The 26,986-nt window shown below is 39.1% G+C and overlaps 1 protein-coding gene across 4 annotated transcripts in view; it reads right to left on the minus strand.

The window, feature by feature from the left end:
- LOC124600531 (exportin-7) overlaps positions 1 to 26,986 on the minus strand; it is a 243,836-nt gene that overhangs the window by 42,580 nt on the left and 174,270 nt on the right. For all 4 annotated transcript variants that reach the window (XM_047136171.1, XM_047136169.1, XM_047136170.1 and 1 more), the window contains exons 16-17: positions 7,581 to 7,771; positions 5,363 to 5,574 (exon numbers count right to left, since the gene is read on the minus strand). In XM_047136171.1, the coding sequence (XP_046992127.1) occupies positions 5,363 to 5,574; positions 7,581 to 7,771 (403 nt within the window). The remainder of the gene's footprint in view (positions 1 to 5,362; positions 5,575 to 7,580; positions 7,772 to 26,986) is intronic.

Below are 26,986 nucleotides of genomic sequence, written 5' to 3' on the forward strand. Positions count from 1 at the left end.
CGCACGTGTAACATGCATTACACATGAGGTGAGTCACATAACTACCAAACAGACAAGTGGTGATTGTACACAAACCATACAAGATAAAAATGTGCTGTCATGAGCTGTTACACATATCTTTTTGAGATCCACAATTCAGTATATTATTTACTACCTTAGAGTACACAACGAATAAGCTGTGTTAGTGAAAATGAATGAATTTGGAGAAAACTTTGCCACCTGTGCACTACTTTACAATATGCTGAGTAAGCTATAACATTTACATCTAAATGATACTAACATTTAGATCTCAAAAGTATGAAAATCAAACACTGTGATAGCACATGTTTTTCTTAAATGGCTCATCCACAATTGTGAGTTTAGTGTCAAGTATTTTCTTGGCACAGTGACATCAGACAACAACAATGGTTATTCTGGGTGAACTGTCAAATACAAACACGTTATCATAGTGTTTTCTTTATGGAACGCTTTTTTGGGTACAAGTCAACGCAGACGTTTCTCTAATAGAGCATTCCAAAGATTGGGTTACATTTATTTTCACACCTAAAAGAAAATAAACAAACAAATTAATTTTTGAAAGTCTTTCTTTTTCTATTTCTTTTTTTAAAATTATTGACACTTGTTCTCAGAACTTCTAGTGCTTTGTTCCCCTTGAGAATTTTGTTGATATTTGTACCTACTACTGACCGGGTGCATCTGTTTTCTTTGCAAGTATGTTGTTCAACGAGTATAACTTTTAGTTAGTTTCACCGCAGCACTGTTGGTTTGGAATGAAAGAGTGTTGGTATCTACGCATCTGACTGAGTCTGGTCTTTGCACTCTCCTGCTGAAGGTATATTCAAATTGTTTTGTTATGTTACTGCCAGTGTACAGTGAGACTATGACAGTACCTATGCACTCAATGATATTTTTGAAGGTCTTCCGTACCACATTTTTTGTACATTCTTCACAAATGAAAGCCCCCAGGGTGGACAACTGAAGGCTGTGTAACCTGGGACCTAACCTTGAGACAACTGTATAGATACTGAAAGCTTATTGGTTCTCATACCTGATGCAGCCTACTGGTGCTGGCTTCAAAATGAAATGAGTGTAAATTACAGTACTGATGTAGACAACATGAACGTCAGGTCTAAAGATATGTGCCGATACTATGGAACTGGAAGTAAAAATATAAAAATATACAACCCTCCCTCGGGTTAAACCAAAAACACACAACCTGTGCCCCCCCCCCCCCCCCCTTTTTTTTAGTCTAAAGATACTGAAGCAGAAAATACAGAAGCCACATTTCACTGCACAGATGATGGCAGCAGGCATGTTATAAAATACTTTGTATGACCTGTGACACTATCATCTGCCCCATAGTACTGTACGGTTTAGTAAGCTGGATGCTTACAAAGAATGAAAGAGAAAAACTGAATGTTTTCGAAAGAAAAGTAATGAGAAATATCTGGGGACCACTGTTGGAGAATGGTGTATGGAGAATTCGAAAGAACAATGACATTTATCAGTTAATGAAGCAACCTACTATCATCCAGAAATTAAAAAGTACGAGACTGCAATAGGCTAGAATGGAAAACAACAGAATCACCAAGAAAGCATTTGAAGGAATTCTCCAGGCAACAAGACCATTGGGCCGACCTCGTACAAGGTGGAAAGATGACATAGAGAAGGGCATCAAAGCATTAGGAATTTCTGCAGGGTGCAGAGAGGGTGCGAGAGATAGAAGGTGGTGGATGCAGATCGTTGATGCAGCACGTGGTCTACAGGGTCTGTGATGGAAGAGAGAGAGAGAGAGAGAGAGAGAGAGAGAGAGAGAGACTCTTTCCAATGTAGCCACATTTTCTACATGTGATAGTGTAATTGAACAGACTGAAGCTCCTCCCAATTCAGCCACATTGTCTTTCAAAGACAAGTTAAAAGCACAGCAAGCCCTCTCATCCCCGAGACATTTTCTTCAAGCTGAAGAGAGGTGGAGAGTATATTATATGCTTCTAATATTGTTACATGTTGTACAAGCCAAAAACAAAACAAAAATAAATTGTACTCCAGAGACTTTGCTGAATGGCTGAGCAACATTGATCAAGATTATTCGACTACAAATGGAAACAAAAGTGCAACATATGACACTAATTTTGTTGCCTTCAAAGAAAATAAACTATAATTCTGCCAAAAATAATTTTTCACATATGTACATAAACTAATGAATAAAACTCATGAGACTGGTTAGGTTATGCAGAATCTAAAGGCAAACTTTTCTGTTTTGTCTGCAAAGTTACAGATTCAGGACTAGAAGAATGTGAATATTTTGTTGAAAAGGCATGAAGAAAGCACTTCACATAGGCAAGCAATAATTTTGTTATTAGTTCCAAAAAAGTAAGGATGCGCTTGTTGATGCTCAACTTGTTAGTTAGGTTTAGATGGAACAAAAGTATTGGTGGACACACTTAGAACAACTGCTCACAGTTTAATTTTTTTAGCAGACTTAGGTCTTGTGCTTTTGGGCAGTGATAAAATTCTTGAATCATCTTACAGTGCAAATGATTTACAATGGTTGTACCAATTAACAGACGAAACTGATATTTTTCTTGTGCAATTTATACGTATTCATGCAAATAAAGGAAAGGGACATACACTATATCTGTCAAAAATGACATGCAAGCAATCTATTTACCTAAATGCATCAAGTAGACAGGACCATGTTATTTGCAAAATTACGAGATGCAAATAATATTTTGTTTCATTGGATTCCATTCCAGACATATTGCCTGTAGACCTACAAACTGTGACAGCGCCTGGACCAGTGGAAACATTTATAAGTTTCTTGGTCATGGACGGCCATAATACTGAGCAATTAGCTCATGGTTTACTAGATTTTTGAAATGAGAATAACACTGATATCAAAGAATGCTGTGGGCAAAGCTATAACAATGACAGTAAGACGTGTGGGAAGTACAGTGGCTCAGAAACATAAACAAATAAATATGCAGAATACATTCCTTACTTTGTACATTCATTAAATTTGGCTGTCATGTGTGCTACAGAATGTTGTACACAAACATAATTTTTCTTCTACTTCGTTGAAAGCCTTTTACATTTTTTTCCATTTATACCTATTGATGGGGGTCTTCTTTTGAAAACAATGAAATAAACTACTTCAAAAATTCCAATTCTGAACTAGGTGGTCTGCCCGAGCAGATGCTACGAATGCATTTGTATGAAATTTTACCACTAATAAAAAAGCTTTAGATTATATACATAAAAACTTAAATCAAATGGTAGAGTGTTGTAATCAGGCTTAAAGACTAGTTTTGAAGATAGATAACTTTGAAATGGGAAAAAAAACAGTTGCTTGGTTGACTCGGGAGGCGGGGACCAAACAGTGAGGTCATCGGTCCCGTCAGATTAGGGAAGGACAGGGAAGGAAGTCGGCCCTGCCCTTTCAAAGGAACCACTCTGGCATTTGCCTGAAGAGATTTTGGGAAATCACGGAAAACCTAAATCAGGACGGCTGAACACAGGTTAGAATTGCCGTCCTCCCCAATGTGAGACCAGTGTGCTAACCACTGCACCAACTTGCTCAGTCTGGAAAAAATGACTATTGCTTGGAACAAAATCCAACAGCGCATGCAAGCAACTAGCGCTTTGCTGCAGTCATCTGATCACGATCTTAACATGGGATATGCCCTTTATAAATTTTTACATGGTTACATCCAAGCAATGCAGTTCACATTTTCAGATACTGAAGTAAAAGCCCAAGTGCTGACCTGGTGTAACAAACAAAGCAACAGACTTCACGACGACACAAGCAAAATAGAAAGTGCAACCATTTTAGCGGCTCTACTATACTCAAAGCCTGGACAACATTTTGAAATTCAGGTGTTTATTGTCATAACTGATAATGTGCTGTCTGCATTAGCTAAATGCATGGAAGTGTACCATGAAGTAACTAGTGTAACTGGAATACTTCAGCAATTTAAGTCTTTAACAGCGGAAAAGATCTTAATGCCAATGCTTACCCGGACAATTTGGAAGAAAGCCTAGTGACAAACTGCTGCAGTTTGCTGAGCTGCTCAAAGCAGGTGTGGTTGCTGCTATCAACAGCAAAAAGTACGAGATCCTGGAACGTAGTTTTATAAACTTTTGATGGAAAATTTACTAGAATCGTGTTTCCCAGACGTAGAAATAGTCTTATGCATCTACTTGTCCTTGATGATCAGTAACTGCCGTGGAGAATGTACTGTTTTAACATTACAGCACATTAAATATGAGTTAAGGACCCATCGCACAAGAATGTCCCTGCGAGCTCACCTTAATGAACACTGAGTGTGACCTGCTTAGAGACAAAGATTTGACACGTGATATCTGTAAATTTGTCCAAATTAAATTCAGAGAATTTTTTTTTTTTTTTTTTTTTTTTTGTAAAGAGCTGTTTTGTTTTATGTCCTAAACTTTGAGACTAAAGCAAACCAAGGGCCTCTTCTTAGCACTGTCTATGAGCCATGAACTGGCTTAATACAGCACTGATGACAAGTAGCAGTTTGTTGTTTAGTTGCGTGACAAACAGAAATATATTGTAAATATGCATCTAACGTTACAGTAAAGTAAACAATTTTCTTTGAAAAACAACATAATTAAGTAAATATCAATGAACATAATTTTTGGAAATAAAATGTAATTGGATAGACAAGAAGATCTACTCAGCAAGCGACTGATGAAGTCTTTCCTTCTCATCTTGTCCAGTAAGTCTCCCCTGAACCAGGGTTCTGAGCAACTTTTCTGAACTCTCCACATTTCCTAAGCCTCACCAATCCTTTCCCTAAACCCCTCTTCCTTCCCTTTCAACCTTTCTGCCAGAAAAAGGAGCCACTGGGTCTGAAAGCTTGCAAATTTCAGTACCTTCATATGTATGTGGGTTCTCCTGCTGGTGCTTACTGAGTAAATTTTTTATTGATCCAGTTACGTCATTAGTAAATATTAAGATATTATTGGAAGATAAACAGTAGGGATATAATAAAACTGAGAAAGCAGCAGTCTATACCTTATGTCAGTCTTAGAAATATGAATACACTTAACAACTAATGAAACATGCTAAAAATAGTCATGTACTCAACCAACACTGACTGCTAGCAGATGTTACATTAATGGACATTGTATGTCATGTATACAACTCCACAGAGTTGTCTCATTTGACATCTGATTCCATTGTCGCAGATATTATAAAATTTACTGCACTTTTTTTTTGGTAACTCCATCTTACATCCGAACTAACTGGTGCCTCAGCGTGTGTGTGTGTGTGTGTGTGTGTGTGTGTGTGTGTGTGTTTTCTACTCTGAAAACACAAATTTGAAAAAAAGTCACTTACCAACAGATCTGACTGCGGTATTGAGAGTAATAGCTTCACGAATGTATTGAGAGCATTATCAAGGGCTTCATCACCATACAATCGAAAAACACCAAAATTAACATAACTACCACACAGAGCAGCTTTCAGCATTGAAAAACATATAGAAATTCCTTTCAACTTCATTGGGTATATCTGGTCTTTTGGTACATCCACATTTAATATGTGCGTTCCTGTTAAAAAAAGAAAAAGAAAACAGTAAGAGTTACTCAATACTTATCTCAGCTACAAGCAAATGGAGTTAATGAATTGCTGAGGTACAATTTATAAGTCATTTGAATTTATCATTTGTATTCATAGCTATACTTTTATTTCTTTCTTAAACAAGAAAGAATAGAAAAATTAAAACAAGCAAGCTTGAGGCTATCTATGGATACTGATTATCAAAATATTTAGTAATCACAGTTTTAGCTAAGGAAATGAGTGTACCTATAGATGAAAGAAACACCACAGAGAAACAGTCTGCCAACAAATCTATATGCAATTCGATCTAACAATATTTCAAACTTTCTTGGAACAGCTTGCTGAAGATCTACAATATTCATACAATGAAGGCTTTCACAACCAGATCTCATAGCTGCTGATGGTTGTATGGCCTTTGTTGAAGAAACTTTTCAGTTCCTGAATTTTGCACAGCTGTGCTGGACATCTTCGGAGATGCTCATGGTGATGTTGAGACTTGCCGAAGTCGGCATGTGCTTTGAAAGCCTACCATGTAACAAACGAGGAAAAATACACTGCTAAAGGCAGTGAGGGAATTGAAGTGCAAACAGCATACGGAAAGCCTTACATATCATAATCTACTTACATTCTTTACCTGGTTATATGTCAAATTGATTATGCAGGATTAATGTCCTCTGTTTACTAAAATTCTGTTTCACATTGTGAGATAAAAATTCAATTGAGTAAAGTAATGCGTAATAGACAACCACTCCTGTGTGGACACCAGCAAGTATAACCTGCCAAACGTCACCAGCAACTATCACTGAAGGTGTCAGGCAGTTAACTTGAAGTACTGTGGGATTTGCACATATGAAGCAATTGCATTTAGTATGTTATGTCACTGTGGAAGGTTGTATGTGGGAAACATCAGTGACACCTTCAAATGAAATAGCGAAGCAAATAGGGCATCACTGAGCATTGCCTGGAAAATACCCATGAAGTGAGAAATGTCAGAATCAGTATAATGATACAGGACCCAAGTTTCTGGAATAGCAAAATTAAGATATCTATCAAAATTTAAAAATATTACAAATATGGTATGGGAAGTTCTTGTAGAATGTAAATAATTTACAGGTAAAGCTAACAACTTGCCGAATAGTAATGGCATTGAGTCATCAGCAGGCACATAAGCAAGACTAACAACTTCAGTAGGTTTAGGGCAGATCATTTTTCAAGCTAGAGTACATGTATACAAACGTGAACATACTATGTGACAGTTTTAGGTGGGGTGTGTTTTCAACTACGGTTGCTTAAGATACTGGAAGAGGTCGGACCTGAAGCACTATGTTTACAACACTACCAAACTCACAAACAAATGCACTGTAGTCTTTACCAAATATTTTGTGTACTCCGGTTGGCTTTATGTTGCTTGTCGTTTTCTTTTCTTATTCAAAAATGAGTGAAGAGACTAATTCTAATACATGATGGGGTTTGAGTATGAGCCTCACAACACCAAAAGGGATCAGATGGCCATTATGTCAGTTCTGCTTTCGCAGAAAAACAGATCACAAGACGTAGATTGCCAGTCTTGCGAGAGGGAGGTGGGGGATGGGAGGTTGGCCTCAGCAGCCAGAGACTGTGGTCACTTGCATTTGTGTGTGCGCACATGCACGTGCCCCGTCATCTATTTCTGAAGGAGGCCTTTCTGACCAAAAGCTCACTAACTGTCAGTCTTTTTACTGCACCTATCTGTGACTCAGCAACTCTGCTATAGGAGGAGGGAGGGTGGGGGGAGGGTGTGAGCAGCAACTATACTTTTCAAAATATTGGTAAATATTCACATTTATTACAGCTTTTAACAATGGTGTGTACTGCATGGTCACAGTTAGTCACAACAGCTCAACTCTCCTTAAAAATATCACTTACGTAACATAAAATGAATGATTTAAAAACCTAAATTTTGAATGGTAACATACAAATGTTTTGAGAAAAGGTATTGATATGAAAAATGTCTTACCATAGCTGCATATTACTTTGCTTGCCTCTCTGAATAGCAGGATGCCATTGGGAGAGGATACGTCGAATTGTAACCTTTGTGATCTATTTTGTACTAACTCTGCAAACAATTTGAGAACTGGCGTGGTAACCTGAGGATCGTGGTACCATAATTCCACAGCATGCAGAAGGATGGGGGTGTAACTGGGATATCTGTAAACTCAATTAAGGCATATACATCATTTTCTAACAATTTCAGTAACAAGTTTCATTTTATAGTGATCAAAATTTTGTCAACCAAAGTGTCAGAAATGTGCTGAAATTTTAAGGATGAGATAAGCACTAATTTCAGAAAAATATTAGAAATGTAACTTATAGTTACAGCAAAGGTATAAACAGTTAAGTAATACTAACACAGAACACATAATCAAATTTGAAGTTTATGTTGGTTTCTAATGTTTGGATAACACATTATGAATAGAATAGCCTTAGCTCACCAATTTCACCAGAATGGCATTGTTATGTCAAATTTAATTATAAAATAAGATTTAGTTCAAAGGACATCCACAACTGCACTTCATGGTTCAATCATATAATTAACTGCTTCAACTGATAATAGTTTTATTGGTTCAAAATCACAACCAGTTTTGGACGATTATAAGCCCATCTTCATGTGCACAAGACTGCAAAAGGGGAATGAACAAAGTATAATTATCTCCATTTTCCATTTGCAGTCTTGTACAGCTGAAGATGGGCTTATATCCCCTGAAACCAGTTATGATTTTGAACCGATAAAACTATTTACACCTGAAACAGTTAATTATCCATTTCCATTAATGCTAAAATAAGGACTATATTTAAGTTCCTGGCACAATTTTGTTTACTCTAGTGAACCTTGCCTTTCTATTTTTCACAATTCATAAGTAATGGTAAAATTGAATATTACACTAACACTGATGGTAATCTTGGCAGCAGAATCACGTGTTAAAAACTATGACTATAATAATAAAAAAGAAACAAGACAAAATTTTAAGACAATATTTATGGTGTCGTAGTGAGACCAGTACTAAAATAATCATGTCACTCAAGTGAACTTTGTAATACATTTTATTACTTCTTTAATGAACTTTTTCATATAGGTATTTTCCATGTCAGTCTTGAATAAGGTGTTGTCAGGCCACTTCAACAAAAAGTAAATAAAATAACAGCAAATAATTATGCATTACTACCAGTAATTTTCAAGGAGGTTGTATATAAAGTCAATCATTTAGTGCAGAGAAATATGCTTGGTACGAAAAATTTATGATTTAAGAAAGGACTCAACTAGCTATATTTCCCTCGACATCACTACCTCAGGGGCTTTCTTCAGACAGGCTGAAATGTGCTATCCTGGAGTTGTCAGTCCACTTCACAATAAAAGTACGCTCATGCTCATAAATTAAGGATAACTGCAGAATGTGGTGCCACACAATGTTGCACTATACAAAACTGGCACTAATAGCATAGGCACATAGGCAACACACACAACACAGATCTGTAAGTCCACGGTATTGGTGATAAGTTGAGAAAACCGCCCGAAACACAAGTGCTACAAAACACCACTCTTTCTTGTGCATGTACCCGGACATCAATATGGGATATGATCACCGTGCATACGTATACAGGCCTCACAACTGTTTGGCATACTCTGGATCAGGTGGTCGAGCAGCTGCTGGGGTATAGCCTCCCATTCTTGCACCAGTGCCTGTCGGAGCTCCTGAAGTGTCGTAGGAGTTTGAAGACGTGCAGCAATACATCGATCGAGAGTGTGCTCGATGGGGTTTAGGTCTGGAGAACAGACAGGCCACTCCATTTGCCTGATATCTTCTGTTTCAAGGTACTCCTCCACAATAGCAGCTCGGTGGGGCCGTGCGTTATCATGCATCACCCCTCAAAAGGTGGACATACTGTAGTGCCTGGACACTTTCCTGTCTGCTGGAATCGTTGCCATAATCTTGACATCACACTTTGTGGCACATGGAGGGGCCGTGCTACGACCTGATGTGTTTGACCAGCCTCCAGTCGCCCTAGCATTCTACCCCTCATATCATCATCAATATGTGTTCTTTGAGCCATTTTCAACACACAGTCACCATTAGCACAACTGAAAATGTCTGCACACTTACTCATTGCACCGTACTCTGACATGCACCAACACATCTCTGCATATGTGGACTGCTGCCAGCACCACCGTGCGACGACCGCAGGTCAAATGCACCACATGGTCACACCCCGAGGTGATTTAAACCCACAAACCGCCCACCAGAGCGTTGTTTCACCACATAACAGCATTATCCTTAATTTATGAGCATGAGTGTAGTTGATATGTTAACAATTATCAACCAGTGTGATTACTTACCACCTCCTGGAACCTACTGGGAAAAAATGAATAAATAAATAAATAAATGTACACAAGAACCCTTAACACACCCACATAAATTTCTAAGTGTTGATACTGATAAGAACCTGAATTGGAAATCTTCTGTTACAGACCATCCTAAATGTTTATACTCTACGACTTTTGCATTATGAATAGTATCAGCATTTGGATACCAAAACAAAAAGTGGACGTTCTTTTCCCATTTTTGTTCACTTATGTCTTATGGCATCATATTCTGCTGTAGTGAACAGAAGCATATAATAAGGGTAACACATCCTGTCCACAAATCAACCATACTTTGAAAACAAAAGACATAATACTAAGAGGAGAAATATTTAAAAATATCTATCACGCAGTTTGAGTGTTCCACAGAAAGGAGTAACAATGAAAACAATCAATTATTGACAAAATTATTTAATTGGATGGATAAAAAAAATCTACTCACCAAGCGGCAGCAGAACACACTGTTAAAAAAGATGGTTGTAATTGGCAAGCTTTCAGAGCCAGTGGCTCCTCCTTCAGGCAGAAGGGTTGAAGGGAAAGGAAGAGGGGTGAAGGAAAAGGACAGGAGAGGTCTAAGGAAAGGTGTAGATTTTGAGAAAGTCATCCAGAACCGCAGGTCAGGGGAGACTTACCGTACAGTATCAGTCTTTCCTTCTCACCTCACACGGTAAGTCTCCTCTGACCTGCAGTTCTGGGCAACTCTCCGGAAATCTACCCCTTTTCCTATACTTCTCCAGTCCTTTTCCTTCACCTCTCTTCCTTCCCCTTCAACCCTTCTGCCTGAAGGACTCTGGCTCTGTAAGCTTGCCACTTACAACCATCTTTTATGTGTGTGCTCTGCCACCACTTGGTTAGTAGATTTTTTATCCACTCAGTTAAATAATTTTGACAGAAAAGAGTAAGGTATTCAGCCATAAAAATCTTTGACTACCTACCCAGAGAGGTAAATAATGCAATGGCTTATAAACTAACTTTAACAATGAAAAATTCAAGATGGAATAATAAAAATATTATGAAAAAGATAGATTGTTACTCACCACATAGTGGAGATGCAGAGACGCAGAAAGGCACAACAAAAAGACTACTAAACATGTAAGCTGTCGGACAGAAGGCCTCCTCCTGAAAAACACACACACACACACACACACACACAAACACACACACACACACACACACACACACACACACACACTCACACACACACCCCTACACAAACGCAGCTCGCTCATACACACATCACTTGTCTCTGCCTGCTAGTGCCAGACTGTGAGCAACTGCGCATGATGGGAGAAGCATACTGTTTGGTGGGGGTAAGGAGGAGGCTGGGGTGGGAAGGGGGAGGGAGAGCTGGTTACTTACTGGTGGGGGCAGGTGGGGGAGGATACAGGGATGAGGTGTAGAGAGGGTAGGGCAGTTAGGTGCAGTCGGGATGCTTAAGGGAGGGCAGGACGGGGGAAGGGCTAGTGGAAAACAAGAGAAGTAAACAGACTGCAGGTGTTCTTGTGGAATAGGAGGCTGTGGAGTGGGAACAGGGGAGGGGATAGGTGGGTGTAGGACAACAATTAACAAAGATTGAGGCCAGGGGGTTACGAGAATGTAGGATGTATTGCAGAGTGTGTTTCCACCTGCACAATTCATAAAAACTGGTGTTGGTAGGAAGGATCCCGATGGCACAGGCTGTGAAACAGTCATTAAAATGAATAATGTTGTGTTGGGCTTTGTGCTCAGCAAATAGTTGGTCCAGCTGTCTCTTGGCCACAGTTTGTAGGTGGCCATTCATGTGGGCAGACAGCTTGTTGGTTGTCATGCCCGCATAGAATGCAGCATGGTGGTTGCAGCTTAACTTGTAGATCACGTAACTTGTTTCACAGCCCTGCCTTTGATGGATAGGTGATGCTTGTGACTGTGCTGGAGTAGCAGGTGGTGTGAGGATGTATGGGACAGTTCTTGCATCTAGTTCTAGTACAGGGGTATGAACCGTGAGGTAAGGAGCTGGGAGCAGGGGTTGTTTAGGGATGGATGAGTATATCGCGTAGGTTCGGTGACGGCAGAATACCATTGTGGGAAGGGTGAGAAGGATAGTGGGCAGAATATTCCTCATTTCAGGGCACAACAAGAGGTAGTTGAAGCCCTGGCGGAGAATGTGGTTTGGTCACTCCAGTCCTGGATGGTTCTGACCCACAAGGGGAAGGCTCCTCTGTGGCCATAAGTGGGAGTTTCGGAGGTGGTGGTTGACTGGAGACCATACAACCACAGAGGAGCATTCACCTTGTGATTCAGAATCACCCATGACTGGAGTAACTGAATTTGATTCTCTGCCAATGTTTTGTCTGTCTCTCATCGTACCCTGAAATGAGGAATGTCCTGCACACTATCCTCCCCACCCTTCTCACAGCTGTATTCTGCTGTCCACCTAATATACTGATCCATCCCCACATAAACCCTATTCCCACTCCCTTGTCTCACGGCTCATATGCTTGTAATAGACCAAGATGCAAGATCAGTCCCACACATCCCCCCAATGTCACCTACTGCAGTGTAGTCATAAGCAGGGCTATCTGTGAAACCAGTCATGTGATCTAAACGCTAAACTGCAACCACTATGCTTCATTTTACATGGGCATAACAACCAGCAAACTGGCTGTCTGCATGAATGGCTAGTGACAAACTGTGGCCAAGAAACAGCTGGATCACCCAGCTGCTGAACACACTGCCCAACACAACATTCTTCACGTTAATGACTGCTTCACAGCCTGTGGCACCTAGATCCTTCCTACCAAACATTAATTTTTATGAATTGCGCAGTTGGAAACTCTCTGCAATATATTGTAAATTGCCATAATCCGCATGGCCTCAACCTTTGTTAGTCATTGTCCCCCATCCCGTCCCTCTATGCTCCCACAAACAGTACTTTACTGTCCACCACCCGTAACCTGTTCTACCTCCCCCTCCGCACCCCTGCCTCCTCCTCACTCCCACCACCCTAACTGCTTTCTCATCATGCACAGTTGCTCACAGTCTGGTCTCGGCAGCTGGAGACAGTGGTGATGTGTGTGTGAGCTGTGTCTGCATTTGCCTGTGTCGTCTATTTCGGAAGAAGGCCTTCCGGCTGAAAGCTTGTGTGTTTAGTAGGCTTTTTCTGCCTGTGTACGACTCAACATCTCCAATATATGGTGAGTAGCACTCTATCCTTTTCATAAAATTGTTGAAATTAACTTTAAATAAGAAATGAAATAACATCTGCTTGATACCTCCTACTCCACAGAAGAGTTGAATCACGGTATGCATGTTAAACAAAAAAACCTTAAGAAATCATGTAAATGGTTAGTATACTGCCATATTTTCCATTACCTTCCCATTCCGTGTAACAGCAAAAGGGTGCAATTATGATGAACAGAACATGCAAATAACTTAACTTAGAGCCAATAAATCAGAAACAATTACCTATGTAAATATTTTGTGACCTGGCTAATGTTTCTGCTTGTGTGAACAATCATATTATCATGTGCAAATTAAAATATAATGGAATACAACACATTCATGGTTTTCTTTCTACCTGCATAACAACAGAGAATATAGGTTCCATGGTGATTGCATAGCAACAGCGCTCACAATCTGAAGCACCAAGGCGTAGTTTAATCAAAGGTTCTATTTTCGGTTGTCTTTCTTTCTGATGCACATTAATGGTCTTCCACATTCGTGACAGAAACTACAAATTTTACCTTTCTGTAGATGATTCAAGTGTATGGATAAAAAGTAACCTTAGAACTGTTTTAGAAATTCTTTCTGGGTATTCAGCCAAGTGACATTATCCAGATGGTGTGATATTTCGACAAACTGACTTGTTACTACCTGCAGGCAGCCCTGAAGATTACTACCTGAAGATGCCAACAAGTCAGTCAGCCGAAATATTACACCATTTGGATGACACTATCCAGCTGAATACCCAACAGCATTTCAAAATAAACATATAGCAAGAAGGCATAAAACCACACTAATCTTCTACGTGATAGAGCAGCTAATGAAAGATTTTAGAACATAAACACATGCTTTGATTATCATTAAATTTCGGATTTGACTTGTGTCCACTCAAACAATGAAATACAAGAAGTGGTCAATGTTATGTTTTAGGAACTACAAATATGTTGCAACCTTTATTATAAAAGCCCACACTCTAGAATTAATGAAGCACTTAATTTCCGTTACATTTGCAGTATGCATTGTTACAGCTATAGGTGATTTAAAAATTAAGAAAAAAAGTTAATACTGAATATTTCATTAACTAATTAATCACAGAATCATTTTTGAGAAACCTTAACTTACAAGTATAATATTTCCAAGTACATAATCATGTTGCAAGTATTAAATCTGATGGTAGTTCTGGATGCTGCAGAGACCTCTTCAAAAATTTGGTATTTTGACAATTGCACACTACATTTATCCACTGATGTCTCCCATCTTCAACAATCTCTCTCTTTTCTCAAAAAATAGAGCAAAGCATGAATATTTATAATAGGACAAAATAGTAGCCTCTGAAAATACTTGGAAGTATTGGAGTCAATACATGGGTAGAAATGCATTTGACAACTTGCCACAGTATATATTTTCTTTATATACTAACAGATGTTACAGTATATCCCATTTATCATGTCACATAGACATGATTTAGATTAATAGGCTTCTACCACTGTCCTAATTGCAATGATGACATCTATTACAGTGGAATCACATTAGTACGTCCCTTGTTACTGCATTTTCAATGCATAATATGACTGTTTTTGGAAGTCTCACTCCCAATTGCATTAAAAGCATGTTAAAACAACTTGTTTGTTTCTTCTCCTCCTCTGTTTAGTGATTTCAGATTTGATGGAATCTGTACTGTTGGACCACAGCAACATCTGCCGCTGAGAGATGAGAGTGGTGGGTGCAGGATTTTTGCAGGATATGTGGATATGTGCAGGGATATAGCATTATTCAGTGGTGGCAGCTCTGGAAGTCATACAGATTGTTTTTTACATTAGTTATGACAAAGTAGTACCTACAGGTTGGCAGTAAGACTTCTGTAGTAGCCAAAAAATAAACCAAATATTTATTAGTGTGCAGCTCAATCACTGGCACTCTTTGTTCCTATTTAGCACTTAAGTGATTCTCAGTCCGTGTGTGTGTGTGTGTGTGTGTGTGTGTGTGTGTGTGTGTGTGTGTGTGTGTGTGTGTGCGCGCGCAGAAACAGAGTGCCAATACTTCAAGGACAAAAAGACAGTTAAAAAATGAAGAAAAGTGGAACATTATTGAGAAAGTGCGCAAAAATTCACGTATGAAGTGTGTTTCTATTGCTGATATTTCTGGCTTTAGCAGACATCATCTTCATCTACATACATACTCCGCAATCCACCATACGGTGCGTGGCAGAGCGTACCTCGTACCACAACTAGCATCTTCTCTCCCTGTTCCACTTCCAAACACAACGAGGGAAAAATGACTGTCTATATGCCTCTGTACGAGCCCTAATCTCTCTTATCTTATCTTTGTGCTCTTTCCGCGAAATATAAGTTGGCGGCAGTAAAATTGTACTGCAGTCAGCCTCAACTCTGGTTCTCTAAATTTCCTCAGAAGCGATTCACGAAAAGACACCTCCTTTCCTCTAGAGACTCCCACCCGAGTTCCTGAAGCATTTCCGTAACACTCGTGTGATGATCAAAACTACCAGTAACAAATCTAGCAGCCCGCCTCTGAATTGCTTCTATGTCCTCCCTCAATCCGACCTGATAGGGATCCCAAATGCTCGAGCAGTACTCAAGAATAGGTCGTATTAGTGTTTTATAAGCAGTGTCCTTTACAGATGAACCACATCTTCCCAAGATTCTACCAATGAACCAAAGACGACTATCTGCCTTCCCCACAACTGCCATTACATGCTTGTCCCACTTCACTTCATATCGCTCTGCAATGTTACGCCCAAATATTTAATTGACGTGACTGTGTCAAGCGCTACACTACTAATGGAGTATTCAAACATTACGGAATTCTTTTTCCTATTCATCTGCATTCATTTACATTTGTCTATATTTAGAGTTAGCTGCCATTCTTTACACCAATCACAAATCCTGTCCAAGTCATCTTGTATCCTCTACAGTCACTCAACGACGACATCTTTCCGTACACCACAGCATCATCAGCAAACAGCCGCACATTGCTATCCACCCGATCCAAAAGATCATTTATGTAGATAGAAAACAACAGCGGACCTACGACACTTCCCTGGGGCACTCCAGATGATACCCTCACCTCCCATGAACACTCAACATCGGGGACAACGTACTGGGTTCTATCACTTAAGAAGTCTTCGAGCCACTCACACATTTGGGAACCAATCCCATGTGCTCGTACGTTAGTTAGGAGTCTGCAGTGGGGCACCGAGTCAAATGCTTTCTGGAAGTCAAGGAATATGGCATCCGTCTGATACCCTTCATCCATGGTTCGCAAGATATCATGTGAAAAGAGGGCAAGTTACGTTTTGCAGGAGCGATGCTTTCTAAATCCGTGCTGATGCATGGATAGCAATTTCTCTGTCTCAAGGAAATTCATTATATTCGAACTGAGAACATGTTCGAGAATCCTGCAACAAACCGATGTTAAGGATATTGGTCTGTAATTTTGAGGATCCGTCCTTCTACCCTTCTTATATACAGGTGTCACCTGCGCTTTTTTCCAGTTGCTCGGGACTTTACGTTGGGCAAGAGATTCGCGATAAATGCAAGCTACGTAAGGAGCCAATGCAATAGAGTACTCTCTGTAAAACCGAATTGGAATCCCATCAGGACCTTGTGATTTATTTATTTTCAACCCATTCAGCTGCTTCATAACCCCAGGGATGTCTATCACTATGTCCTCCATACAGGAATCTGTACGAGACTCATATGGCTCCAAGGTTCTCTCCTCACAGCAGAAGAGGTTGCAGCATCATGCGTATGGTGTTATCAGTTGTGTGAGGTACCAGTACCAGACAGCACCTTTCTTGAGTGAGGACACCCCCCCCCCCCCCCCCCCAAAAAAAAAGTAAAAAAAATATATATGCAGCCTACCAATGCAATCAGTTGATATGTTCAGAGACTGAGAATCAAAATGCTAACTTTCTTTCAAATATTTTAATAATGGTGCATTAAACTTATCTACAAATAGCATGCTGTCATCTAGTTATTTCAAAAGTCAGAATTACATGCAAAGCTAAAAACAAAAGCTAATGAAAAAACAAAGTTCTTTAAGTGTCTTCAAGCCCCACCTAGACCAGGCTCCCAAGTGAAGTAGTGGCACTGCCGAATCAGATCTGAAGGGGCAGTCATGGTGGACAGACATGTTGTCAGCTGCAGACAGTTATATTTCAATTTTATGCAAATTCAGTAAAGTTTTAATCAGGTCAGAAGGGGCAGTCATGGCAGACAGACATATATCTTAAGTCATCAGTCAAATCCTAATTTTGTGCAGGAATAATGAGTCTAGAGCAGTTTAAGAATCCGTAACACGTAATCAAGTACTGATGTCACAAGATAAAGTTAGTAAATACATTAATAACATGTGACATGGATAATGTTCGTAACTTGCAGTTTCTTGCATTATGCTACAATAATACGAGTGGTATCCGTAGAAAAGAGTGAATGAATTATTTAATTACATAACATCAGTCCCTTGATAATAGTTCATTCCAGCCCCAAGACAATGGACCTACAACCTACGTGCTGGTGTCTGCACAGAGGACACCTTTAAAAGGCTACAGACTGGTCAAAACTAACATAACTTAATGCATTTCCATCTGGAATGCGTAATGCATTGTCAGAACAGATCATTGCCATGTCGTCTGTGCTAAGATGTAGGCAGTTGATATGAAGCGCAGTAGCCATAGTTTACGTCTTGTACTGCATGAACATATTTCCATCAAAATTAAGTACAATAGTGAGCAAACTGAAGCAGCTAGTTTGGAAGGAGGATATAGCAAACGAAGATGAGTTCATGAGAGTAAGTTTTGAGAACTGGAAAATGTGGTACTGAAGAGAATTAAATAAGCTCATGCTTCAAATACAAGGTGGAATCCAAAATTTTCCGGACTGGTGCTGCATATCAGATAAGTAGGTGTGCAGAGTGGCATTCAGCTGGGAGGACATGTTGGGCGTCCACAGTGATTTCCGTAATACTCTGTGTTTGGTGTGTGGTGATTTTATGATGGATCTGTGAACAGAACAGCGGGTGTGTATCAAATTCTGTGTGCATCTCAGGAAAAGTGCTACGGAGACCCTTGCAATGATTCAACTGCATTTACTGTTATGACCCAGAGACAAAGCAACAATTTTCCCACTGGAAGAGCCTGGGCTCCCCAAGTGAAGAGCATGATCATCGTTTTCTTTGATACCAAGGGAATTGTGCACAAATAATTAGTCCCACCCAACCAAACAGTGAATTCCATGTACTACTGTGACATTTAGCGATGGCACCGTGAAAATGTGGCAACAACGGCCCAAACTTTGACATCAAAGGAACTGGCTGGTGCATCATGACAACGCGCCCTATCACACATCCTTGCTCACCAGGACCTTCTTTGCAAAAAACAACATGGCAGTTGTACCCCACCCACCATACTCGCCAGATTTGGCACCTCGTGATTTCGCAAAACTGAAACTCAAGTTGAAAGGCCGTCGGTTCAACACTCCAGAGAGGATTCAAGAAGCATTGCTGGCTGTGATAAACACCCTCAAAGAACAGGACTTCCAGAAAATGTTTGACCAGCAGCAGAAGCACTGTGACTGGTGTGTACGTGCAGATGGGAACTACTTCGAGGGTGATGGTGACCATTAGTCCAAAGGTAAGGTTTTCAACAGATGGCAGCACTAGTCCCAAAAATTTTGGATAGCACCTCGTATACCATTGTGGTTTGCGCTAAAGCAACGTATTTGGTATGAAAGTTAGCACTCACAGATTTCAAATCATCAAATGGCTGGATCGAAAGGGTCAAGAACTGACAATTTAGTGTACAAATGTGTTTGAGATGAGGATGGTAGAATAAACATTGGGACTGTTTAGTCATGGAAAAATAATCTTCCATCAACCATAGAAAGCTGCAGTTCCAACGAAGTTTTTAATGCAGATGAAACAGGCTTATTTTCTCACCATCTGTACGATAGAACTTAGGAGTACAGGGAGCGAAATGCCACAGTGGAAAATTTAGTGAAGAGGGGTTAGTTAATTTCTTATTATGTTGTGATGAGAGTTGAACAGAAAAGATGATGCCACTAATAATTGGAAAGGCAAAGAGTACACAATGATTTAAAAATTTGCTGACATTTCCATGAAAATACGAAGTGTGTGAGAAAGTGACGAGACTGAGTTTTTATCTAGCAAAGTTTTTATTTTTGTCAAACAACAATATTGTTATTTTCAAAGTAGTTCCCTTTGGCAACTACACATCAGCAGAGTCTTTCCCAGTCTTGGTAGCAACACTGAAATACTCAACTGGTAGGGCCTTTAACTTGTCAGTCACATTCTTTTGAATGTTCTCCAGAGTCCCAAAACGACATCCTTTTAAGGAATTTTACAATTTTGGGAGAAGGAAATAGTCACAAGGGCTCACATCAGGTGAGTACAAGGGCTGTGGAACAACAGGAATGTCTTCTGAGGTCAAAAATTCAATGAGCGTGTGACATGGGGCATTGTCATGATGCAGACTCCACTTGTCTGCAATGTCTGGTCTCACTTGATTCATCCTTCTCCAGAGCCTTTCAAGGACATCTTTGTAAAAACACTTGGTTGATAGTTCTGCAGGAACAAAGTCTGTCTGATGACACAACAGCACACACAACTTTCACATTTTTGTCAGTTTTTGAAACTGAAGGTCTCACTGAGCAAGGTTCATTTTCAACATGTTCTCAGCATTTTAAAAATGATTTGTGGTAGTGAAAAACTCATGCTCTTGATAAGGCATGTTCCTCATAGGCCTGTTTCAACTTTTCAAACGTCACAATTGCAGATTCCCCAAGTTTAACACAAAACTTGATGGCATAATGTTGCTCAAAATTCACCTGTTCGATTTTCTTAACAAAACACAACTTCACTGATGGCACTCTCAAAAATCACATGATGGCTGTATCATTGAAACTTGAGACTAAGCATCTAAAAGAGATTAACACACTGGTCTACACACATTATTTAGAACAACACAACGTAGTCAGATCGCTCGCAGCATTGTCAGTATTTTTCTCACCCACAACACATACATCTAATGTGAAAGCACGGATTACAAAAACTATATTCCAACTATTCTTGCATGCCTAGGATGCAAGGCTGGTTGTTAGAAGTAGGAAAATTGTACTGTTTATTGAACAATGTGCATCGCATCTCCAAGATACGTCGTATCTAGGTAATATAAATGTAGTGGATTTTCTTCCCAACTACACAACCACCTTCAGCCATTTGATCGAGATCCTTCAAAATTCCTGAAACAAAAATACAGGAAGATTTGCGCACATAAGTGGCTGGGAATCTGTATGAGAAAGCACACTCTCAAACTGCTTAAAGAAGGCTGGCTTTCATCAGATACTTATAGAAAGCATCACGCCAGAAAATGAAGGAAACGCAGCTGAACAATGTCATATAATAATGGAGCAAGTATAAAACACTGACTACCTTAGTTTTGGTGAATGTTACGAAGGCATTACTGACTATGAAGTATTGCAGCAGCAGATGGCAGAGAAACAGGAATGTGAAGATGAAGACAAACCAGAACCTTCGTTGGTTCTTACAATATCAAAAGCTACTGGAACAATGGGCACAGTTAAGTATTGTCTGTTGAGTTTAGAAGTCTATGAAGAAGTGATTAATGTAATAACTAAGATGGACAATACAATACTAAAATAAGGACAAAAGAAACAATTAACTACTGACATATTTTTCAGACCTCTGTGAAGACCAGACTACGCACTGTATCTTACTGTATTACAGTACAGTCAGGTTAAGATTATGATATACTGGTAGTTTACTGAAAGGACAACCCCTATTCAGTTACATCTACATACACACTCCACAAACCTCCATATGGTTCGTGGTGGAGGGTACCCTCTGCCACTACTAGTCATTCCCTTTCCTACTCCACTCATAGATAGAGTGAGGGAAAAAATGATTGTTTATATGCTTTCGTATGAGCCATAATTTCTTGTATCTTATCTTCGTGGTCCATACGCAAAATGTATCTTGGCTGTAGCAGGCCTGTTCTGCAGTCAGCTTCAAATGCTGGTTGTCTAAATGTTCTCAATAGTGTTTCTCGAAAAGAACATTGCTTCCTTACGAGGATTTCCATTTGAGTCCCTGAAGTGTGTCCGTAACACTTGTGTGTTGTTCAAAGCTCCCAGCAACAAATCTAGCAGCCTGCTTCTGAATTGCTTCAATGTCTTCCTTTAATGTGACCTGGTACAGATCCCAAACACTTAAGTAATACTCAAGAATAGGTTGCACTAGCATCCTATATGCAGTCTCCTTTGCAGAAGAATCATATTTTTCTAAAATTCCCCCAATAAGCCAAAGTCAACCACTCGCCTTTCCTACCACAATCCTCACATGCTCATTCCATTTCATATTGCTTTGTAATGTTAGCCCAGATATTTACATGACACGACTGCACCAAGCAGGACATTACTAATGCTGTAACTGAACATTTTGGTTTTGTTTTTCCTACTCATCTGCATTAACTTACATTTTTCAACATTTAGAGCCAGTTACCATTCATCACACGAACTACAAATTTTGTCTGAGTCATCTTGCATCATCCTACAGTCACTCATCATCAGCGAACAACTGCAGACAGCTGTCCATCCTGTCTGCTGGATCATTTATGTACAGAGAAAAAATAATAGCGGTACTATCACACTACCCTGTGGCACCCCTAGCAATACACTGTCTCTGATAAACACTTTGCAATCAAGGACAACATACAGGGTTCTATTGCTTAAAAAGTCTGAGCCACTCACACATCTGAGAACATATTCTGTATATTTGTACCTTCAGTAACGGTCTAGGGGATGGGGACGGGGAGGGGGGGTCCATGCCAAATACTTTCCAGAAATCTAAGAATGTGGAATCTGCCTGTTGTCCTTCATCCATAGTCCACAGTATATCACGAGAAAAAAGCAAGCCCGAGTTTCACATGAGCGATGATTTCTAAAACCGTGCGGACTAGTGGACATAAGGTTTTCAGTCTCTAGGAAATTGATTATATTCAGACTCAGAAAATGTTCTAAAACTCTGCTGCAAACAAGTGTTAAGGATATTGGCCTGTAATTTTACATGTCTGTTCTTTAAACCTTCTTACTTACAGGAATGAACTGCACTTTTTTCCCAATGGGTGTGAGATTCACAATAAATGCAAGTTAAGTAAGTCGCCACTACCCTAGAGAACGCTTTGTTGAAGCGAACTGGGATTCTGTCTGGACCTGTTTTCAGCTGTTTCTCTCTGTCAGTGATGCTCGTTACTATGTCACTCATATGGAAATCTGTGCGATGGTCAAACAACAGTGCGTTTGTATGCATGAACGATTTCTTAAATGTGGAATTTAAAGGTTCAGTTTTCATTTTGGTATCTTTAACAGGCACACCATACTGGTGAATGAGTGCCTGGATGGAAGTGTTATAGCCCCTTAGCGATTTTACATACGACCAGAATTTTCTTGGGTTCTTTGCCAGGTCTTTAGTTAAGGTATGGCAACGGTCACCGGAAGTGATTCGTTAATGGAGAAATGATAAATGAACAATAATTGTTTGTATAGAGAATTGTAATAACAACTGAAATATTATAGTATTTTCATTTTTTCTACACCTCAAGCTAGGTTCGTATTTTGGACACATGAGGCTCCACACTCATGTCACATGACTGTCCTGCATTCCAATTGGCTGATGGTAAAAGCATACACATCCAATAAATTGGATCTAGCCAAGGAGAGTGCAATCAAATTTTTGAAACCATTTGCGTGGTGACGCAGGTTAAGGTCCCAGGTATTACATCCTGCAACCATTCACCCTGGTGGGCCCTCATTTGCCAGTAATCGACGAAATTTTTTTTTTAAATTTTGCGTGATGGGCTAAAGCTTTAAATAAGTAACTTAATATAAAGTGGTTGCTTGGTGTAATGGTTGTAGTACTAGCGTCATATGCAAGAAGTGGGTTCGACCCATGGTAGGTGCTTCAAAAATTTTTATTTTTAAATCTTTATTGAAATGATTTCAATCATTACTTTTATTCAATTAATTGGTTTAAATGAAATTTTTTATTTCTATTCCTTTGGTACATCATTTTAATCATCATATTAACTTTTTGAATTGCTCTTATTTTTAATTCCTGTAATTCTTTTTCCACTTGGAATCTTAGTGCATGTGATTTTCATAACGCCCATGGATTAAAATCGATTTAATTTCTTCTGTTTCGTCATCCTATATTTTTGTACATTTTATTCCCTTCATAATTTCTATTTCTCATTTTGCTTGATTTTCGCTTTACTTCTAATCCCTTCCTTTGTTCAAATTTTTGCCTACTTCATTTTGCCCAGTGTGCAATAAATATTTGTGATTTAAATGTTTGAATAGACTGGCATTTTCAAGAGTTTAAATGTTACGATAGTCTAAAAACAGACATCACTGGATGCGGATATGGAGGGGCATGTGGTCAACACACTGTTCTTCCAGCAGTATGCCAGTTCACGAGAATGGAGCCACTACTTTTCAGTAAAGTAGCTTCTCAGTTAGCCTCATAAGGGCTGAGTGCACCCTGCTTGCCATAACCGCTCGGCACACAGGTTGGTCACCCATCCAAGTGCTAGCCCAGCCGAACAGAGCTTAACTTCGGTGATTTGATGGGAACCGGTTTTACCACTGCGGCAAGGCCATTGGCAATGACAGATAAATATAAATAAATTAATCAACTTCACATGCACAAAGATTTCAAGTCAAAAATGAATGACGGTAATTAAAAATGAAAGCAACTGAATAAATTAATATTGTGATTAAAATGATGTGGCAAAGGAACAGAAATAAAAAATTACATTCAAACTAATTAATGAAATGAAAATAATGATCAAAGTCATTATGATAAACATTTTAAAATAAAAAATTTTGAACTACCTAACAAGATTTGACCCCCATGCGCTCTTGCATATGAAGCTAGTACTATAACCATTACACAATGCAATCGAATCATAATATGTTGCTTATTTAAAGCTGTAGAGCTTCACACGAAACTATAAACATTTTATTTTGTCAATTACTAGCAAACAAGCAACCACTGATGTGAATGGTTTAGGATGTAATACCTGAGACTTTAACTTACATACGTGAGACTTTAACTTACATCACCATACATATGGTTTCAATAGATGGATCCCATTATTGGGGACCTCTCCTTGTTAGTGTACAAGAAGCAAAAATGCACTACCATGTAATTCTAAATGTTTCTGGATGTGATATTCAGAGTGTGTTCTTGAAAATGTGAACTTTCAATTATAATTAACTGAGACAGCTTGTCAGGAAGTGTGGCATTAACAGATTGTATATTATCCCAAATATGGTACCCTTAATTTCACAGTTTCATTGAAGCAAAAATCTAATTATTGTGAAATAGGTATTTTTCTGTAGCTTATAGTGTTTAAAATCTGCAGCCCCTTCAGAAACATGCTAACGAGATCCCACTGTACTAGTATCAGGAATGCAAGTAGTCTGAAGAGCCCATAATGAAAGTTAGTAATACACAATATGCACACGAGCACACACGCCAGCCAGCCAGCCAGTCACCCCACCCCCCACCCCCTCCAAACACCCTACCATCTTCCCCAAAGTGATCTGAAAACAGGATGTCATTTATCCAGTTCCTTACTCCTTACTGCTATACTGAACTACATGGAAACATACTGTAGATGTTTTCTGAAGGGCTATAAAGTTCTTTGCAAGGGGCACACTTGAACCTTTGCAATCAATCCAGTAGCATGTTAAGTCAAGTTTGTTAAACAATTCCTCTATGTTTCTCCGATGTTCAAACATATAGAGATGGTTGAACAATATTCACTTTACATTGGCATACACTAATGTTTTCATATTCCTTTTGGAGGTTGCTCTTCCTTATAAGAAGCAGTAGTTCCCAAAGCAGCCACTGGAACACTACTGACAATGTCACACTGTTTATTTAGACAAATTCTCCTTTCTAACCAGAAGCCATTCTTACAGATGGTGGTGATCTCACAAGCTCAAACTTAACATATGCAGCTATACGACATTAAAACATTGTATGCCCTAATGTTCCTATGAATGAAGAAAAAGGGCAAGTCAAGTGTAGGAAATCTTTTCTGTGAAGGCTACAACTCTTTGCCACAAGATAGTCAATACATTTTAATGGTATTTGCATAGTGTGATGTGCAGTCATGCTGTTACCTGAGCTGTAAATAAGAGTGTCGCAAATATGGATGAACCAAGTGATGGCAAAAGAGGTGGAGAAACTCTCCGAGTTCTCATTCTAGATTTCTTCAAATTTTTAATTTCTGTGGTATTTTGCAGTTGTTCAGCTCAGCATGAAGTAGACATTGCTCTTAAAAATTGTCCAATTTGCAGATATTTTATTAATATCAGTATGCCAGTGAATCTTTCAGATCTTCCTGTTTGTAAAATGGTATCAGTCCATCATGAGTAAAGGCATCTACTCTCATAATCAATGTAAATCATCAGTTTCTGAAAATATAATGTAATTGGGTAGATTAAAAAAATTACTCGCCAAGTGCAGGCAGGAGACCACATGTATAAAGATATTGAAATTTGCAAGCTTTCAGAGCCAGTGGCTCCTTGAACCCGGGGTCAGGGGAGACTTACCAGACGGGATGGGAGAAGGAAGAACTGATAGTTGGAGACAGCACCGGACGAGATTTGAAAATCTTTTTCCATAAGATCATTTATGGCAAGGCTACTGACCCATGAGATGACTATTTAGAACTGTAATTGATAGAATTTTGATTAAAAGACACACAACCAAACAACAACATTTGCACCATTACCTACACACAGGCAATGCACTATGGCAAAAGGCCCTAAACACAAATACTAGAGTAAAAAGAATGTGCCAAAGGACCAATTTTCATTATGGTTTTGAGACTAAGTCTGAAGGGAAATGTTTTATGAGTGAGAATCACATCAACCTCAAGAGTAACTAAAGAAACAGAAACCTGCCCAAACGAAGCCCGAGGGTTATGTGGCAAATGCCACAAAATGTTTAAATTAATTACCTACTCATTTTTTCCCCAGTAAATAGTTTACTGAAAGTATGGGGTTATGTGATGTTTGCAGTGCCATGTGATAATTTTAATAAAACCAAGTTTATCACACTGTTTGAACATGGTTTAGCAATGTTTCACAAAACTGCACCAGTTTGTTTGTACAACCTGTCCACTTTCTAAAGAGCTGCGGCACAGTGACTGATGTGAGATGGCGTTTAGATATAAATCAAATGACCTCAGTTAGAACCCACAGCTGTTTCAGAACAGCAAACCATAGTTAGCAGACGACAGTATGCTGAATGTGTCTACAAGCTCATTAAGATATGTAGAGTTATGTAACACATGAAATTCCAAACCAAAGAAATGTGATATGCATTTGAATCTGATATGGTTTAAATTTTATGATGAGTTCAATGAAGCTACTCTTTGCTACATAATATGTAGCAGTTGCTGCATTAATCAAATTTATTATTAAAGTATTTGAATGCCTTTTGGCTACTTCTGAAGATGCATACACTTCACTTTACACAGTTTGTTTTATCTGTTGAAAACATTGTCAGTTGTTGTATTTTTGTCTTAATTCTGCTTATATCTGGAAATGTCATCTGCTCCCACATTTTTAATAGCTGCAAATATGGTTTTCAAATACCTTTAACAAGTGCAAAGCATTTATGAACACTGTGGCCACAAAAATGAAGAACTGTGATCAAATCTAGTTTAGATGATA

The sequence above is a fragment of the Schistocerca americana genome, chromosome 1, assembly GCF_021461395.2.
Source record: "Schistocerca americana isolate TAMUIC-IGC-003095 chromosome 1, iqSchAmer2.1, whole genome shotgun sequence".
Taxonomy (NCBI): Eukaryota; Metazoa; Arthropoda; class Insecta; order Orthoptera; family Acrididae; genus Schistocerca; species Schistocerca americana.